The sequence below is a fragment of the Candoia aspera genome, chromosome 5 (genome assembly GCF_035149785.1).
Source record: "Candoia aspera isolate rCanAsp1 chromosome 5, rCanAsp1.hap2, whole genome shotgun sequence".
NCBI classification, from domain to species: Eukaryota; Metazoa; Chordata; class Lepidosauria; order Squamata; family Boidae; genus Candoia; species Candoia aspera.
The window spans coordinates 48,167,555-48,188,625 of NC_086157.1; the positions used below are offsets into that span (position 1 = coordinate 48,167,555).

General features: G+C 41.6%; 1 protein-coding gene across 3 annotated transcripts in view; it reads right to left on the reverse strand.

Annotated features, from left to right (window-relative positions):
* The window catches only part of SH3KBP1 (SH3 domain containing kinase binding protein 1), a 130,185-nt gene that overhangs the window by 28,996 nt on the left and 80,118 nt on the right, over positions 1–21,071 (reverse strand). For all 3 annotated transcript variants that reach the window (XM_063305155.1, XM_063305154.1, XM_063305156.1), the window contains 2 exons: positions 7,153–7,228; positions 2,763–2,857 (listed from right to left, as the gene is read on the reverse strand). In XM_063305155.1, the coding sequence (XP_063161225.1) occupies positions 2,763–2,857; positions 7,153–7,228 (171 nt within the window). The remainder of the gene's footprint in view (positions 1–2,762; positions 2,858–7,152; positions 7,229–21,071) is intronic.

The window sequence follows — 21,071 nt, forward strand, 5'->3', positions numbered from 1 at the left end:
GTGCCAGCCTCTTAATCATCTTAGCTGCCCTCCTCTGAACCTTCTCTAGCTCTACAATATCCTTTTTGAGGTGCAGTGACTAGAACTGCACACAGTAGTCCATATGTGGTCACACCACTGATTTATATTTGTATTTATAGTATCTTTATAATTATTTATAGATTGAGATTTAGGATTTATAGTATTTGCCTGGCCAATTTAATCCAGCAGGGTTGGTGTGCTTCCTTTAATTAAACAATGACATATATCAGGACCTTGGATTGCACCTTCTTGGCCATAGCGCCTGCCTCTTGAATGAGGTTCCCACTGAAATTCAGATGGCTTTCACCCTGCTGGTTTTTCGGAGAGCCGTGAAGACCTGGCTTTGTCCAGGCCTTTGGCGAGGGTAACCGAAGCCTCCTTTTGGGTAATGTGGGTTGCTTTTGTTGTTGTCCAGTTTGTGCCAACCTTTGTCCTCTTCTGTTCTTTGTTTCTATCATTGTACCATTGTATTGTTCTGTGTGTTTTTATCTGTGAACCACCCAAAGCTGCTGGGAGTTGGGCAGTGCAAAAAATTTATAAACAAACAAACAAACAAACATTTTAGGGCATTATAATATTGGCATCTCTGTTTCAATACCATTTCTTATTATCGCTAACAGGCTGTTGCCAAGTCTGAAAAACCCTGATGTACATTGTGTCAACACCTTCAGTGAATTGTTTACCATTACTCCAAGATCTCTTTCCTCATCAGTTACTGCTAGCTCTGATCCCATTTGCTTGGACGCATAGTTAGAATTTTTGACACTAATGTGTGTCACTTTACATTTCCTCATGTTGAATGAATCTGCCATTTTGACACCCACTCCCCTAACGTGCAGAGATCCCTTTGGAGCTCTTCGCAGCCTCTAATCAATTTAGTGTTATCAGCAAACTATTCCACTAGTCACGCCCAATTCCAGATCATTTATAAATATGTTAAAAAGCACCAGTCTTAAGACAGAACCCCTGGGAACCCCACTAGTTACTTTGTTCCATTGTGAGAAATGTCCATTTATCATGTTTTCTATTCTTTAGCCATTGCTTATCCACAAGACAACCTGCCCTTTTATTCCATGGCTGAGAAGTCTTTGATGAAGGACTTTATCATAGGCTTTTTGAAAATCTAAGTAGATGATGTCTACTGGCTCATTCTTAGGGTTTCCCTTGACATTAAGTCCAGTCGTGTCCGACTCTAGGGGGCGGTGCTCATCTCCGTTTCAAAGCCGAAGAGCCGGCGTTTGTCCGTAGACAGTTCCGTGGTCATGTGGCCGGCATGACTACACGGAACGCCATTACCTGCCCGCCGAAGTGGTACCTATTAATCTACTCACATTTGCATGTTTTCAAACTGCTAGGTTGGCAGGAGCTGGGACTAGCAACGGGAGCTCACCCCGTCACGCGGATTCGAACCGCTGACCTTCTGATTGGCAAGCTCAGCAGCTCAGCGGTTTAACCCGCAGCGCCACCACGGGCTCATTCTTACCCACATGTTTATTCACACCTTCAAAAAGCTCTAACAGATTCATTAGCAGGTCTTCCCTTACTGAAGCTATGCTGGGTTTCTCTGAGCAAGGTCTGTGTCTCCAAATGTTTAGTAATCTTATCTTTATGGCAATTTCCACTATCTTCCCTGGATAAATGTTAATCTATATTTCCTGGATCTTCCCATGAGCTCTTCTTAAAAATTGGAGTTATGTTGGCCACTGTCATGTTCATCATTCCAATGTTTCCATGTACATCGTAACGTTTTGCATGCCATGGTGCTGACGCGTGTTCCGGTTGGGAGGGCGCTGCTGGGAGACCTTGTACCAGGCTTTCTATCTCTATTCATGGGGATGGAATGTGTTTGGGTTATTGTGTGTGTTCAAGGTCCTTTTGCCCGTTGATTAACAGAACTCGTTAGGAGCAGCTGGGATGGGGAATTTGAAACAGTTGAACGAGGGGGAGGGATTTTATTCAAGCCGAGGGTTTTTAGTTTGTATTTGGCGCGCTTTTGCTCATTCTCAGCTTTCTTTGTACTTGCATACTATTCTTAAATAAACCAGATTTTATTCAAGCTTCCGCTTGTAAGTCTGAGATTAATTTAGGATAGGCAACCATTACAGCCACCTTCCAGTCCTCAACTACAGAAATTGAGTAGAGACAGGTTGCATATCTGAATTATGAGGTTTATAAGCTCAGCTTTATGCCTGTTTGCTCAGCTTTCATCTTGAACAGGATTTATAAACTTTTCAAGACCAGAAAACTCCCAACTGTCTCTTGAAAAAAAGAAAGGAAATAAACTAATATTGAAATAAAACAGCTTGAACAGTACTCTTTACTTTTACCTTACATTTAATATGTATTAATAGAACTGGTTTGATAGGCTGTTCTTAAGAATTAAATTCCTATAGTAAATTATTAGCTAATTAATTACATACTTTATTTTAAAAACAACTGAAATTTTCCCAGCTAGGTTCTTCATTAATATAGTTAGCTGGAAACTAATGGCTTTTCCATGTGGCAGTCTTCAGCTGCTTGTCTGTAATGCATAGAGAAATGAAGTCCACCCACTTTCAGTTTCTTCTCCCACTTTGGCCACTGTGATATTTTCTTATGTTACTAGCTCTTTTGAAACTATATGCCCTAAACATCAGGCGTCATGCTCAAAACTCAAGTACTCATTGTTTAGCTCATCCAATATCAACAGCGTTCTTCTATAAAATGGTATAACTATTTTTAAACAGAAAGACTATACTTACCTTATTGACAAGAGTAACAATATCACCTTCTTTGATTGTCAATTCATCTTCATTCTGTGCTTCATATGGAAATATAACTTTGCAGTATTCCTTCACTAAAAGGAAAAATAGTGTATTTCAATACATTTCACTGACTCCAGAAATGAATGTCAAGAAAGACAAATTTGCTAGGTCAAGAAATTTTAGAATTATATTAAACTAATTTTCAGTGAACAGTAATGAAGATTTCTGCATAAATAGTCATTAGGTACAACTCAAGTCGGAAATGTTTTGTTAAACTCTTGCTAAATGGCAATAGTACTCTCTTCCTGAATTTGATGCTATGCTATAAGGAAGAATCTTTATAAATATGAAAATGGAGGAGTTTGCTACTTTTATGAATATTCTGGCTCTATGCAAAGAAGAATGTAAATGCACTAGAATTCTTAAGATGTCTACCATGTTATTCCATTTGATATGAGAATAAAAGCATATTACAGTCCAAGTTATGAGAGCCAGTTTGGTCTAGTGGTTAAGGTTCTGGGCTAGAAACCAGGAGTCTGTGAGTTCTAGTCCCGCTTTAGGCATGAAAGCTGGCTGGGTGACCTTGGGCCAGTCACTTTCTCTCAGCCCAACTTGGTGCAATGTAGACGAGCCTCCTCATGGTGCACCCCAGGCAACGTGACTTGTCACAGCTAAATAGTCTACACATCTGGCTGCTGGACCTCAGAAGGATTTCCCAGCAAGAAAAAGCAGCATGAACACCAAACTGCTATGCCATACGATTAAAGAAAAACAGTCCAAGTTTTACCTTTTATAAAAGAAAAAAACTGCAGTTTAAATATGTGTTTTCATTTCATATTCTTAAAGTATTCACAACTAGTGTTAGCCTTTCTAGGTAGACCAGACTTGGAAACCAAAGTTATGAATACTAAAACTACTGTTATTATAGGGTTACCTTAACAAAATCCTGCAAGACTGAAAGTGCTCCTCCTTGCCTTTATCTACAAGAGAACTAGGGAAGGTCAAGTCTGAGATGTTTTCTCAAATTACATTTCTGCTTTGGTTTCAGATTTCTCTTATCTGACCATTGTCTTGGCTGTGGCTTTTCTTCCTGTTCCTCAAGGTTATTCTCTCAGCCCTTTACAACTAGTCACAGCTTTATCTATTTTTCTGGTAAATGTCATTGCCTATATTTGTAGATTAGATATCTCACCCCAAGTCATGGCTGCTTATTGGGGGGGGAAGGGTGGCAGTAGGATGAGTGAAGAATGCTGGGGGGGGGGGTATTCCAAGAGCATGCAATCTCAGCAGGGTCACCCAAAGCATGAAGGTCATCCCACCTGCCCAGCTAAAGCAAACAGGTAGCTATATTGGGCAGCAGCAATCCAGCAGAAGAACCTTTAATGACAATGGCAAAAGCGTCAAATCATACTGTGAGGGAGAAGGCAATGGTAAACGACGACAGTATTTTGCCAAGAAAACCACATGGATAGAAAATATAAAATGATTGACAATACACTGCCAGATGATGGGCCTCTCAGGTTGGATGACATTCAAAGATGCTACTGAGGAAGAACTGAGGATCTTCCCAAATACTAATAGTGTTAATGATGTGGATAAATTAAAGTCTTTAGCATGTCTAGTTGTTGATGTTGCTATGTAGAAAAAGAAAATCCAAAGCTGCAAAGAGAGAATTACATGGAATTCTGGAATGTAAGAAGCGTGAACATGGGAAAGCAGTGAAGGATGAAATTAATCAACTACACACTGACATCTCAGGCATTAGTCCTCATTTAGCGACTGCCTCATATAGCAACCATTCACAGTTATGACAGTGATGAAAAAGTAACTTTGCAACCAATATTCACATTTATGACCTCTGCAAGTCTGTAAAGCAAAGGAAAGCTGAAGTAATAGTGTAAGCACAGTCATGGTTTCACTTAACAGCTGCTTCACTTAATGACCAAATTGCTGTTCCCAATTTTGGTCACTAAATAAGGACTACCTGTAGACTGGAATTAGACACTTTCATTCAGAAGATCACACTGTTTATTACTCAGGAAATGAAAATCAAAGAGCATTGTTTTTATATTTTGGAAGAGTATAGCAAGAACAGCTACAATGCCATCAATGACTGGATTTTATTTATTTTATTTTATTTTATTTTATTAATTTTTATCCCACCTTTATTATTTTTATAAATAACTCAAGGCGGCGAACATACCTAATACTTCTTCTTCCTCCTATTTTCCCCACAACAACAACCCTCTGAGGTGAGTTGGGCTGAGAGAGAGTGACTGGCCCAAGGTCACCCAACCGGCTTTCATGCCTAAGGCAGGACTAGAACTCATGGTCTCCTGGTTTCTAGCCCAGCAATTTAACCACTACACCAAACTAGATAACAGCAATTAGCTTAAGATTTTTTTTTTTTTTTAAAGGAGAGGGTGCAAATTTTAAGCTGATTTTGTGGAGAAAGCTGGTAGAATTCTTATTTTGGAAAAAATGTTCTTAGGGGATGAAGATGATTTATTTTAATTGCCAAAATGAGAACAGGCTAGAAATAGGCCATGGAACATATATGAAAAAAATATGAAAAATAATTTGAAATGATCATATATTGTATCCTTAGAGAAGGATACAACATGTGACCATCTCTATGCTTATTCTATAAGCCTCTGAGCAAAGATAGGTATGTTGAAGAATTGATTTTTATTATTTATTTGAATTTAAAAGAAAAATGCAACATATGGGAGAAATGGTGCAAACTAGTGAACTATGTTCATCTCAAAATAAAACTTTATAAAAAAGAAAAGGAAACCTTATTTAGGGCCCAAGACATCTTGCATAGCATGGAATAAATCAGAAATCTCGAGAGAGACAGAGTCCTCCACAGAATGAGGTGAGTAATACAGTAACCAGAGTGCTTAAAAAAATAACATAGGATAATATTATAATACGATGTCTCTCTTTCAATTAAAAATTATATTCAATCCATTTCACTGGAAATTTAGGAATCAATTAACTAAAGGCATAATGAATGTGTGTGAGCACTGAGTTATTTTCCCATATGTAATGCTCCATATCAAAACACTGCATTTTATGAAGATTAAAATAGTTGTAGGTAATACATTGTGCTTCCATTCAGAATCAGAAGTGACAGAATTATCAATGGAAAAATTTAAGACTACATGGTTCTATTATCTTAGTGAATGCAGTATTATAGTGTTCTTAGCCACAGCACTTTTAGTATATTCTTACAAGGAGAATCAGCTCTTTGCTTTGTTATCAACCTTAGAGGATTTAGTTCTCAATTAAAATTGAGAATATTCACTGCTTCAGATCCAAAGTCAAAAAGGTGCTTCACAGCAGGTCGATGCCCTCTTAAAGAAGTTGTGATTTTTTTCCTGGGCTCACACAGTTGTCATGTGATCCCAAGAAATTACACATTTGAAATAAAGAGGTACAGATAGCACATCCACACCTGCTTCAAAGCACCTTTGCAGCTTTGGATTCAAAGCACTGCACATTCCTAATTAAAATATATGTGATTGTGTTGCATAAAGTCTTTGTCTTTTTTTTTTTTTTGCAGAGATGACATACTATTAAGACTATAGGAATCCTAATGCTATAATAAGGAAAAGAAAAATAAGTACAGGTAGTCCTCACTTAACGACCCTAATTGGGACTGGCAGCTATGTTGCTAAGTGAAGCGGTCATTAAGTAAAACATCATGTGACTGCAACGTGTGACTTCCTGCCAGCTTCCCCACTGACTTTGTTTGTCAGAAGCTGGCTGGGAAGGATGCAAATGGTGATCATGTGACCATGGGACTCTGTGACTGTCGTAAATGTGTGACAGTTGCCAAGCACCCAAATTGCGATCACGTGACTGCAGGGATGCTGCAACAGTAGTAAGTGTGGGGACTGAAAAGTGTAAGTCACTTTTTTCAGTGCCGTAACTTCAAACAGTCACTAAATGAATGGTCATTAAACGAGGACCATTGTAGTCTGACTGGGAAACAGCAATTGTTGATATTGGGCTTCATAATTCTATATTTTCAGCAATTCATCTCTGTTGTCATTCTGAGATGTATTTATCTTTCATTTTAAATAAATATAGTAAAAGAAAGTTTTTCATTACTTCCCATTTGTTTCATTTTTAAATCCCCACGTTTCAATTTTTACTTCTAACCAGAAAATTCATTGCACTATAATCAGTAGAAATCTTCTAAGCTTTTCCTATCCAACGTCTTGCAAAATTAAGCCTTTTCCTCTGATCCTATCCTGTTCGTGGAGCGGCACCTTTATTCTTGTGGTTTGCACTTCTACAGTCTGTAACAGAAAGGTATACCCCCAAATTTCTCCAACACAGAAAGGAACAACAACAACAAAAAAGCAGGAAGACTTACTCTTTGTTCTGCTCTCCAACTCCATTTTTGTTGCCTCCTGGACTGCTGGACCTGTGGGCATTCTTTTTCCAACTGTCTGTAAACATAAAAATAATTCATTAATATAATTTATAAAGTACCATCACTCATTATCTGCTCATCCAAATCAATAATAGTCAATGTAAACATTAAATAACTGATTTAACTCATTACCTGCCACAATGCCCTTAGCTATTTTAACTAAAACTTACCTTAATCTTAACAAATGTATTTTAACTAGTTAATAACTGCTTCTTTGCGACCTGATTACATATTTATGCAAAATAAATTATCTTATTTGCAGTCATATTAAAACTTTCTTGACACTTGCTTATTCCAATGTAACTATTAACTATATTTTACCTTAATTAGTTATTAACTATATTTAAGCTCTCAGTGTTTAAATAATTATCAGTAAGACTGAAAATTGTTTAAACACAATTTAATATAATTTACATGAAGTATGCATATGAATACCTTCATTTACTCCATAAAATTTAATGTATGGTTTAAAAACAGGGTTAAAGGTGATTGACCATATTGAAGAGAAACAAATTTAGGAAACTGAGAACATTAAGAAAATGAAAGTGAAAGCTGTAATGATACAACAACTTTGGTTATATGTGATATGTAACATAGTTTACTGCTATCAAATTATCAGTTTTGAAGTAAATAATTTGTTAGATACTACAATTCACTTTTACATCTACAGGCAAATGGATGAAGCTGGGACTTTGGGCAGCTCAACTTCTTAAAAATGCAGAAGATAACCAGGGGGAACTTAACTGTAGCTTCAGTATTTTCTTACAACAGAAGAGGAATCTGTAGGTTGAGTCATGGCAACTGGATTTCTTTCTTTTTGGTTGAAACGTTTTGCTGCTTTTCCAAGCAGCTTCTTCAGTCTGGACAAAGGTTGGTAAGGGGACCCCATATAAGTCTTCCAGGGTGGCTGCATTGTCCCTACACCTGAATGGCTTGTTAATTGTGCAGTGGAGGTGTGGATTGTCTTTGGGATGTCTTACTCCTAAATCCCTCGCTCATCCCCAAGTGGATCGCTAAGTGTGGCCTTCCTGGTAAACTTGTGAAGTGGTCTTAATCTTCCTGGGGACTAATGAAAGAGCAGCATAAAAATGGGGGACAAGTTGTGTCTGAGGCCTCCACCTCTATTGAGGGAAGGATTTTCCGCTTTGACATGAATGGATTCCTTAACCCCTCTCTCAAACCACCTATCTTCTGTCCAAAATGTGAACATTGTTGTCCTCAAATGAGTGTCCTTTTTCTTTTAGATGAAGGTAAACTGCTGATTCTGGTCCTGTGGTGTTGCTCCTCCTGTGTTGGGCCATCCTGTTGGGTAAAGGCTGTTTGGTTTCTCCATTGTAGAGCTCAGAACACTCCTCACTGCACTGGATTGCATATACTACATTGCTCCTCTTATGTTTTGGTGTTCGATCTTTACGGTGTACAAGCTTCTGTCTCAGAGTGTTAGTGGGTTTGAAAAATACAGGTAAGTGGTGTTTTCCAAATATCCGTTTTATCGCTGGCCATGTAAGGAATGACCAGGTTCTTCTGTTGACTCTGAGTCTCAGCAATGTCTGCTGTTGTTTTGGGTGTGGGGGTAGACTTAGATTTAATCAAGGCCCAATTCGGATACCCACAGGGCTTCAGAGCTGTCCTCAGGTGCTGGTTTTCTTTCTTTTTTTCTGGCAATAGATTGAGACCACTTCACAAGTTCACCAGGAAGGCCACACTTAACGATCCACTTGGGGATGAGCGAGGGATTTAGGAGTAAGACATCCCAAAGACAATCCACACCTCCACTGCACAATTAACAAGTGTCATGATCGCCGTTGCAATGTTTGCGACATCGTAACGGCTCGCATGACAAAGCGCGGATGCGTGTCAATGGCTGGAGAGGTGCGGGCGATAAACCGGACAAAAGAAGGTAATGGGGTTGGGAGATATACTGAACAAACAAGGTCCAATCTCCCGGTAATCGGCCATTGACGCCCCTGATAAAGAAAGGATCAGGGCGAGGTTCGGAAAGGCCCGTCCGGGCTTTCGAGGAATATCGAGGTCTAATCGCCCGGTAATGGACCATTACCTCGCAGGAAGATAAACAGGGTGATGCCCGGGGCAAATGGGGCTGGACGACCTCTCACCTATCAAGTCTTGATGGCCGGTCACTCCATGGAACTCGTGGGGCACACCCGGGGAGTGTGGGGGTGGAGCGCTGTTTGGCGCGAGACTATTTAATTCAACTTTTGGCGCGCTCCCCTCACTCTCAGCTTTCTACTGGTGTGCATTCTATTCTAAATAAAAGCCAGAGCTTAAACTTGATTTAGAGTCTGAGTCTTTTATTTAGCTTTAGGCATTCCTTACATAAAGCTGAGAGTGCTTTAAGAACGAACCTTGCCAGTCTCCACCAGGAAATTTTTCTTGTGAGAGAAGCAGCTGGCAATGACTGAACCGGGGACGATCTTGGAGTCAGCGCTTCAGAGCGGAGACGCAAAGGACTCAACGCGAGTGGGGGAGGTGACCAGACAGCTTCTGGAACCGGCACTCCCAAGATGGGACACGAGCCCCCTCCCTACCCACACCGCACCCCAGTTTGGAGCCTGGAGCCCCAGCCCAGAGTGGAGGGCCCCGATGGAAGAAGGAGTCGTGAGTCAACAACACTTCAGGTGGGACGGCGTAGCGGACCCCCGGCCGGGGACATCCCACACCACTTGGAGACTTCAATACCCCCAGACGCCCGAGAGGGAATTCGCAGGACTGCCGATCGGGCAACAACCGGCAGCACCGAGGATGGACGATCTCGTCACACAGGACAGGATCAGGGCTCTGGAGTCCAAGGTGCAATCATTAGAACACATGCTGCGATCCATGTGGTGAGTGAGCTCACAAAGAGTGCTGCTGCGCAGGGCGTAGGGAGGGGTCTCGGCATCCCACCCACCCTATCGCTGGCCCCAAAAGGAAGGGGCCAGGCACAGGACTTTTTCCCAGGGCCCCATGGCTTTACTCCGGTGGGGGTCACCCCTACTCACTCACAGGTTGGGGTTTCTCCAATTGGTGGGATCGCTAAAGACTTTCCAGTAAAATTTGATGGCGACCCCACGAACCTGTCATTCTTTTTAACTAACGCAACAAACTACATCCAGCTATACGGACATTATTTTTCATCGGAAGGGGCTAAAATCTCGGCTATTGCCACAAAACTTAAGGGCAGAGCCGCGGACTGGTACGTACAAATGTCAGAGTCCGGAGCCCCAGCCCTGGCTACCTTCCACACCTTCCTGACCTCCTTGAAGCGGTACTTGAAGACCCCCTGGCGAAGGAGAGGGCTAAAGGCGCTCTGAAAGTACTTAATCAGGGGCAGAAATCGGTCGCAGATTACACCCTGGAATTTAAGGTCTTGGCAGGGAAGGTCCCTGAATGGTCGGAGGCCACCCTGATCAATATGTTTAAGGATGGCCTCAATCGAGAGGTGTTGCAATGGGCGCTGTACAGACACGATCCAGACTCACTGCATGACTGGATCTGTCTCGCTGGGAAGGCTGAACATGCCCAGCTCACCTTCATGCTGGCGGCTAAGAGAGACAGGCTTCCTCCCAGTGGGAAAGGGCCACTGCCACAGTCGGGCCCAACATGGGACGCCGAAAGACAACATCGCTTTGCCCGTGGGCAATGCATCAAGTGCGGTAAGGCAGGTCACCGTGCGGCAGAATGCCACAAGGCTAGGACGGCGGATCGCCCACCTAGACTGACGCAGAAGGCTCCGCAGAAACCGCCCAACCCTCCCCGACGGCTGACAGGGGCACTAGCGACCCCGGACGAAGAAGAGGATGTCTACCTTGCAGGGGACGGGTTGGCCGCCCCAGAGCAGCCAGCGGAAAACGCCTTCCACCTGTCCTAAACAGCACCGCTGGGCAGGTGGTGGAGAATGGGCGCGATACCACCAGGGTGAGTGCGGACTGTCCCATCCTGGCCGTAAAAATTGAACTGAGCTACTGCTCCAAGACCCTCGAAGTCGGGGCTTTGGTGGACTCTGGGTGTTCCAGATGCCTGATCCACACCAACCTAGTCGCTGCACTAAATTTACCCTGTTTCCCTCTCCCAAAGCCGCTGATCTTCCAGCAACTCGATGGTTCCACGGCGGCGGGGGGGGGGCGGCCACCCAGGGTACAGGGAATGTTACCCTACAAATGGGCACGCACAGGGAAACCATAGAATTTGTGGTCACCCCGGTGGGCAAGCCTATAGTGGTTCTGGGAATCCCCTGGCTAACTCGCCACAATCCCTACATTAACTGGAGGACCCGTACGATAACGTTTGAGGATGGGTTCTACCAGGCACCTGCTAAGGGTAAATCCCTCACTTTGACTGTAGGGAGAGCGGAGATTGTCGACCCTCAAGTTCACGCTTCCCCCATGGAGGGGTTGCCAGAACAATACGCGGACTTCGCGGACATCTTCGGGGAGGAGGCGGCGGACCAGTTACCCCCCCATCACAAGACGGACTGTGCCATTGAACTGCTCCCTCATGTCCCATTGCCTAAGCCAAAAATTTACCCAATGACACAAAAGGAATTGGCGGCATTGCGGGACTTCCTCAATAAAAACCTCGCTCGGGGCTTCATTGAACCGGCAAACTCGCCGGTTGGAGCGCCCGTTCTGTTCCGCGAGAAGAAGGACGGTACCCTAAGACTGTGTACAGACTATCACGGGTTAAATTCAGCTTCCTTGTCAAACAAGTACCCCCTCCCCCTCGTGAAAGACATGTTGGCACACTTGTCGACTGGAAAGGTTTTTTCCAAACTTGACCTCCGCGAGGCGTATTACCGCATTCGCATCAGGGAGGGGGACGAATGGAAAACAGCTTTTAACTGTCCCTTGGGCTCCTTCCAGTATAAGGTACTGCCTTTTGGTCTTGCAGGGGCCCCGGGGGTTTTCATGCAACTAATTAATGAGGTTCTGCATTAACATTTGTTTAAAGGAGTACTGGTTTATCTGGACGATGCCCTAATATACTCCAAAACTGAGAGAGAACACGAAAGATTGGTAAGACAGGTTCTCACCAAGCTCCAGCACGCTAAACTTTATGCTAAGCTGTCCAAGTGCGAATTCCATAAGTCGCGCCTGGATTACTTAGGCTACAGGATTTCAGATAAGGGCATCGAAATGGATCCTGCAAAGGTTCAGGCTGTTTTGAGCTGGGAGCGCCCGCGCACCCGGCGCCAGCTCCAAAGTTTCCTGGGATTCACAAATTTCTACAGACCCTTCGCAAAAGGGTTCGCGGAGATTGCCCTGCCCTTGACTGATTTGTTGCGGACCAAAGGCGTCGGGGAGACGCGCAAGGTAAAAAACCCAGGGGCCGTGCTCAATTGGACTCCTGCCTGTCAGGCTGCTTTTGACTGGTTGAAAGTTCTTTTTACAGCGGAGCCAATTTTATCCCATCCCGACCCCGAACGGCCTTTTGTCGTTCAAGCTGATGCCTCTGATTTTTCAATTGGGGCTATCCTATTACAAAAGGATTCTGCCGGACTCTTGAAGCCCTGTGCCTATCTCTCCCGGAAATTTTCCGAGACGGAAAGGCGCTGGCATGTCTGGGAAAAAGAGGCATTTGCAGTAAAAGCGGCACTGGAGGCTTGGCGTCACCTTTTAGAAGGGGTGACTTGCCCTTTTGAGGTCTGGACAGACCACCGCAAGCTCAAGGCGCTCCGCACGCCCAGGCACCTCAGCCCTAAGCAGATTCGCTGGGCTCAATTTTTCGGCCGCTTTAACTTTCAGCTGAAGTTTATTCTGGGGAAGAAGAATTTTTTGGCAGATGCACTTTCCCGACTGCCCCAGGACGCAGAGCCTGTCTCCGATGTCGTGGGGACTGTGCTCTCTGAGTCTCAATTGGGTTTGGCCGCTGTCACCCGGAGCCGCGCTCGGGAACAGCCTCCCCCCCCTGCAAACGACTTCGGTGCAGCCCGCCCCGGGCCACAGGCAACCACAGATGCCGGGTGGGTTGCGTGCAGATTTTGCCCTTGCACTAAAGTCTGATCCCTGGCTCCTTGCTAACCCTGACAAGGTCTCCATGGAACAAGACCTCGCCTGGGTGGAGGGTCGTTTATACCTCCCTGACTCGCAATGATCAACTATCCTCAGCCGGTCTGACAGCAAACAGGCTGGTCATTTCGGGTTCCTCAAATCCCTCCACTTGACCCGACGCCAATTTTGGTGGCCCTCGCTGAGGAAGGATGTCAAAATGTATGTGGCATCCTGCCCTGTTTGCGCAATGTCTAAGCGACCATCCGGTAAACCCCAGGGGCTGCTGCAACCCGTGGCTAACCCTTCACGCCCTTGGGATGAAATCTCTATGGATTTCATCGTGGATTTACTGCCCAGTCAAAAGAAAACAGTCACTTGGGTAGTCAAAGACTACTTTTCCAAACAAGCTCATTTTGTCCCCTGTGCCTCTATCCCGTCGGCGCAACAGCTGGCGAAGCTCTTTTTGGTGCACGTGTACCACCTTCATGGCTGCCCCCTCGCTTGGTGACCAATAGGGGCACACAATTTACCTCAGTTTTGGCGGGCTTTTTTGAAATTAATTGGCACCGAGCAAGCATTGTCAACCTCCTGGCATCCCCAGACTGACGGATCTACTGAGATCCTCAATGCCACCCTTGAACAATTCCTCCGCTCCTACATCAACTACCACCAGGACGACTGGGTGGATTTGCTTCCTTTCACAGAGGTTGCATACAATAACGCTGTGCATCAAAGCACAGGACAAATCCCCTTCAGGGTGGTATCGGGTCGGGACTTCGTCCCCATTCCCGAGCTCCCACAGCCCCCGTCTCCAGTAGTGGCGGCCTGTGATTGGGGTTCTAAACTCGCAGACTCCTGGCCCGTCATTAAGGACGCTCTCAATGAGGCACAGACCTCATACAAACTTCAGGCTGACAAGCACAGGCGCCAACAGCCACCTTTTCGAGTAGGGGACCTGGTTTATCTCTCCACTAAATTTATCAAGTCCCCTCAGCCTTCCAAGAAACTGGCCCCCAAATTTATTGGCCCCTTTCAGGTTACACAAATTGTGAACCCGGTCACGGTGCATTTGGATCTGCCTCATAATTTGAAGCGGCTGCACCCTGTGTTCCACCGCAGCTTACTCAAGCCGGCCAGTGACTCCTCCCGGTGGCATCCACGCACTCCCCCCCTCCACCCGTCATGATCGACGGACAGCAGCACTTCGAAGTCAAGGAGGTTCTCAACTCCCGCAAGCTTTGTGGCTCTCTCCAATACTTAGTGCGCTGGAAACACTTTCCCCACCCCAAGTGGGTCGCTGCCCGCAACATTCAGGCCCCCGAGCTAGTCCGCAACTTCCACGTTGCATATCCCTCCAAGCCCTCAGCTTGATTTTCTTCAGGGGGGCGGTATGTCATGATCGCCGTTGCAATGTTTGCGACATCGTAACGGCTCGCATGACAAAGCGTGGATGCGTGTCAATGGCTAGAGAGGTGCGGGCAATAAACCGGACAAAAGAAGGTAATGGGGTTGGGAGATATACTGAACAAACAAGGTCCAATCGCCCGGTAATTGGCCATTGACGCCCCTGATAAAGAAAGGATCAGGGCGAGGTTCGGAAAGGCCCGTCCGGGCTTTCGAGGAATATTGAGGTCTAATCGCCCGCTAATGGACCATTACCTCGCAGAAGATAAACAGGGTGATGCCCGGGGCAAATGGGGCTGGACGACCTCTCACCTATCAAGTCTTGATGGCCGGTCACTCCATGGAACTCGTGGGGCACACCCGGGGAGTGTGGGGGTGGAGCGCTGTTTGGCGCGAGACTATTTAATTCAACTTTTGGCGCGCTCCCCTCACTCTCAGCTTTCTACTGGTGTGCATTCTATTCTAAATAAAAGCCAGAGCTTAAACTTGATTTAGAGTCTGAGTCTTTTATTTAGTTTTAGGCATTCCTTACAACAAGCCATTCAGGTGTAGGGACAATGCAGCCACCCTGGAAGACATATATGGGGTCCCCTTACCAACCTTTGCCCAGACTGGACAAGCAGCGAAACGTTTCAACCAAAAAGAAAGAAATCCAGTTGCCATGACTCAACCTACAGATAATTCCATCTGGATGACTGAGAATCTTCATCAACAACAGAAGAGGAAACTCACTCCTGCAGTCTCCCCATGCACTCAACTTCATTTCCAAGTGTGGTAGGGCAGGTTAAGCTGATGAATCACCTCAAGATTTGTACAATTCTAGTTGTACAGTAGTATCTCACTCATGGAATGTTACCAAGGCCAAACTACTTTTACAAACACTGATGCCATGCCCATAACTTCATAGAACACTGGTGCTCCAGAGCAGTGAACATTGAATAAGCATGGGAGAATTCATGGGAGGATTCTTCTAGAATCTTTCTATGTTTCATTAAGCAACTAAAGAATAATATACAACACCTTTGCTTGTTCCCCAAGCTTTTTAGATTAGCTTTTAAAAGACCAAAGGAAAATGTGAATGCATGGAGCATCAGTTATACCCCAGCACATTCTATGTTACTACATGGAATCTTTAAACATTGTGTTTAGCTTCATATTTCACACACCTACACATGTGACTATATGTATGTATATTTCCTCCCACCCAAGAAAATGTAAAAAAAAAGCTGATTTGCCATCAGATATGCCCACTTGCATGATAAAACCACTACAGTAAAAAAACGTAATTAACAGTCAAATTCATTAGCAGATTATATGTTAAATATTAAAAGAAAACTAGCGTCATTTTTTTTTTATTCTGTCACCTAAAATATTTTAAGAAGAAAAATTATAGCTATTGCTTGCAAACGCCTACTTTCCGTTTGCTACCTGGATAAAAATATCCAAATGTTATGGGAGTTATTTCAAAACAGACCTTAAAATTATATGTTGTGTATTGAGTATTGCTGTATGTAAAAAAGGAATTTGGGAAACTATGCCTATGGTAATTATGGAAAAGTATGAATTCTGTAATCTAGTTTTAGAGTTAAATGTCTATCAGTGACTCTGGGAAAAAATGACAATGTGACTGCATAAAAATATTCATACTTTTACTTCAGGGTAGAATAAAATAGATTAAAAGCTTTCTGTTATGAAATGTATAACATTGAATTTGCAATGGGCAAGTAAAATATTTGCTCTTTCTTTGTACGTATTTTGTTCATGTAGCCATAGATAAAAGAGATTGTTATAATTTTTATGTATGGAATAAGAACATCATCTTGGGACCGTGACCTTCTTGTTGGATTCTCTGTAATAAGATTACAGTTATTAAATGTGTAGTAATTATAATTTTATTGTTTTATTTACAAGGTTTTTGGATTTTGCTTTTAGTTAAGAAATGAGATATGGGGTGAAGAGAGTATAAGCTGTACTTTATGAGATGGTGATAAATTATCAAAATTGTTTATATTTGTTGTGATGAAGGGGTTACGGTTAGGGTAAAATTATTTGGAAAAAAAAAAAGAAATTACTATAGCTAAATTAATAATACAGAAAGGTAGAATGTAACAGTTTAGCCTGGACAGATTACGCCAAAATGTAGTAGTCATTTAGCAAATAAATAAACTCAAGAGCTAAATATTGTGTGACTTCCCCTTACAATCTATTGACCATAAGAGGCAGTGGTGTGTACACAGAGTGTAAGGATTTTTCATGTTGTCTCCTTATCCATTATTTTGCTTGCTCATTGCCTATGACAACCTCTTCCTTCTGCCTTTTTCCTCAGGCATACCAAACATACAAAGCACTTCCTCTCACCCATTCCTCTTGATATAATGTGGCTAGCCAGGGGCTAGATTTTAACTATCCCCACCACAGATTTCAGTAAATAAATTTCTCTGTTCAAGTTATGAACCTGGTTCATAAATTCTTGCTCAAGTTAGATTCCTGCTCTCACAACTGCACTTCCACAAACACTTCACTTTCAACTCATACAAATGCTAAGCAAAGGAAGACCATTCAATGCACTGCATTCTTCACTGCTGTGTAATAACAAAACTAAATCAAGAGAGATGAGCTAAAATAAAATAAATGCAAAAGATATTTGATTTCCTTGCATAAGGTATTTTTCAACTATGTTATCTAAATTCATTTTAAACTTATGTCATGCTACACTCTAACTACAAATATAACAATTCTATTTAAACTTACAGTATGTTTGCCCATGAGATTCCACAGACAATGCCTTGTCATTTGACCATACAATTCCAGTTTTACTTCTATCTATACAGTATATAAAAACAGTATCTGTAGAATATATGTATCAAACTAGATATTACAGTAGTTTTCTCATCTTTCAGTCAAATGTCTCTTCTCACATTCAAATTAACATGAAACAATGTTTAAACATTAAATTAAAGGCATATGTGGGAAATACTGTACACCACTCCCTGCCACTTCTCTGCATATTCTGGCTTTGATCATTTCGCTCCCAGCCCAACCCATTTCTAACCCTGGGGCCATGTTTAAATACTAGCATGATAAAAGTGTGGAAATTAAGTTACAGGAGGCATCAAGGACCACTTTCTCTCCTCTCTGCATCTCATAGACCTAACTCCCTATCTCATTTTCTAAATGAATCCAGACTTACAGTATGGTGAATGTATGCATTGTATTACCTCTTAATCCAAACAGATGTTTTCCCCATATTAAATGTTTCCCCATATTAAAATTCTTTGCCAGAAGATAATCAGCGTAGAAGGCTCAGAGCAGAACAACCTGACCTGACATGCTACTTTGTATTTGCAGTGTATTAATGTATCCTTTTCCATTGCCTGTGTATTTATCGAAGTATAACTGTACAGAGAAATGAATGCTTTACTTCCCATTAATATTAGCATATAACCTTTGCATAAACACATTCTATGTATCTTTACAAAATTATGGTGTAAAAAGAACTAAAATCTTTTAGTGGCAGAAAACTAGTATCTGAGCACTAGAAAAATGTGATTTATCCAAAGAACTGTTTTAAGGTAAAGCATCTGAGTATGTTCAACACTTCTACCTTTAGCCAAAGTTTATTCTAATACTAGAGTCTGTGGCTAAGTCTTGTCACTTTTTTTTTAATTGCAGCAAACTATCTTTGGGAATAATTGCTTGAGTCTCCTTTAGGTAAAATTGTCTGTCTGAAGACCAGAATAAAAATAGAAGACAATTACAAGACTTCTGTATTAACTGTATGAATGACAATATAAATCATGCTATTTTTGGTCCAGGACATCCCACCAATCTTAAGGTTTATGGAGTTTTCTGTTTATTGGTCTTCAACCAAACCATTACTGATTCCAGGCACCAATTCAGGGATAGTAGTATCTCACTGGGATAAGAGGAAATAATAGATATTGATACAGAATGCCATCTGAACTCCAAATCCTTTAACAAGCAACTTCGTTAGTTTCATGCAGTTGTTAAAAATCATAAGAAACAAGTCTATATTCAGTGGAAGCCATGTGGGTTAAACTTAGCCATTCAAAATAACCATTAAATTCATGTGGGTTAAACTACTAGATGATAGAATTTCCTAAATTCAGAAGAGACAGTCCTTTAGTATACATTCTCCATATATACACAATATATGCATACATAAAAAAGGAGCTGAAAAAGCCAAACATATTGGATTACAGAGAGGAATAGGATAGAATAGGGCAATGCTTTTTAATATTTTGGGGAGGTTTTCCATTCCAAATGGATCTGGGATACAAACAACAATTATTTCTCCCAATTGGCTCAAGATCACTGACTACCATCAAGCACTTTTTTTTTTAACTAAAGATACAGAACCAATACCTGCAGCATTAAATTCTTTTGAGGCTAAAACTCCGGTCCAAATACTAAATAATGCACAACATGCTGAGAATTAGCGTATTAGGGCCAGTACAAATCAAATTACAAGGAGAGTAAATGCCCTGCTAAGATTGGAGATGGGAATGCCTAAAACTGGGCATGAAATACAACTGGAGAGGCTAAGGCTAACTCCTGGCTGAAGATCCAGTTTTTCCTGAGAAGTTTATTGCCTCTAGTTTTTGTTGATTATTGTTCAAATTGGAAATTTACAGTTGAACAAATACTAGGATTGTATAGGTGATCAGCAGCACAGTTTAATGTCTTGGTACTGTGAACAAACATTCCCTTGAAGATCAAATGATATGGAGCATCAGACTGAAGTCAACAGGTCATCACAGAGCAAAACAATCCTTTGGGTTACAAAGGGTACTTGGGAAATATTGAAACACTTTTTACCTTTCCCATGCTAAAGAAAGTGTTTTTCAGGGCCAAACACAACGTTCTTTCCTCTATGCTTCTGTAGGGTAGGTACTCTAAATCCCTCTAGCAGAGTACACCTAGTCATATGGATCCATGGAAATGAAACTATTTACCATGTACCACTATATTGTATTATCAATTCCTATAGAATATTCTATAGGGATATCCAGAATAAGGATATACTACCTTTGCTGTGTCAATACCAAGGAAGAATGAATAATTGTGAGAACTTCATTCTTTCATATGAAACTAAGACCCATACAGGAGCTAAATTTTGTGTGGCCACAATGAAGATGATGCAGCAACTGATACAAGGCTGAATGTTTGTTTTTCCTTTTTTGTTATGTTTTTATGTAATGTGCTGATTGATGATCAAAATAAAATCATCAAGGAAAAGTGTTGTAATAAATATGGTATTATGCATAAAACACATCTTCAAGAAAAGTATCAGTACTTTGATGCTGAAATGGGATGGAGCAAACTTGTCTTTAGAAAAAACCCTATAAACTAACCTTAAAAACAGATTTGTGTATCCCTAAGGAGCTATCTTCAACACCATTATAAAAACATTATGACATTTTCAACTTGAAAATGCATAATATATCATCAGTTCCTCTTTAATCACTTGCTTTTTCATCCAACTATTTCCCATTTCTTGTTCTATTTTTCCCACAGGATTGAGGAAGTTTATTACTCATCACTCCTTCCTGTATAGGTTTTGTGCACAGATATATACACATACATATATAAACTTCTATAATTAACAGTGAAGGAAGAAACCAACAGCCCACACCTTTTTTCCAGTCCCATTCAAATGCCAACTTCTTCCACCTTTCCAAAGGAATAGGAACTGACAGGAATTTGTCAGCTTCTCTAAAATATAGAATACAAACTTCAGACATTATAAGACTATGCAACTATAATATACTTCTGTACATGGTATGTCTACAGAGAGAATGACAAGAGAACAATTGATTTTATATACAGAGAGTATGAAATTCTGCTGAAGTACTAAGGATCAAACTAAAACCATAGAATAATATCAACATAATTCTTTTTATTTGGCTCCATCTGAAGTCTCCCCTGTCTATTATTAGTATTACAACATTTTTTTCCAATTAACACAAAGAAAAATAAGTACTCGTTTAAAAATTTTTGAGCCAAATTCTCTAGGAACTTTTTAAAATGAATGTAAGATATCCTGTTAAATGAATTATTGCCAGAGCTACTACTGATTTATTTGTGTAATATATACAAATCTACTAAGTTCTTTTAATGTATATGAATATATGTTAAAAGTATTCCAGACATTTAAGCATGTACACTAAACTGTTAACATCCTTTTCTATTTCTCCATTTCTAACAGGAAAATAAATGACACATTCTATATTGCAAGCAAGAAAAAAATTGTTTCAGATAGAACTCAGTCATATGCTTATATACGGAATTAGAAATCTGGACAAAAATATAGATTAATTAGCAAATAATATCTCAAGTGCCTCTGTCAAACAAATAAAGTGTCAACATATTTAAAAAGTGTAAGGTGTCTTTCTGTGTAAGCCTAATTATAACTTACTTCTGAATAAAAATATAAATATCTTT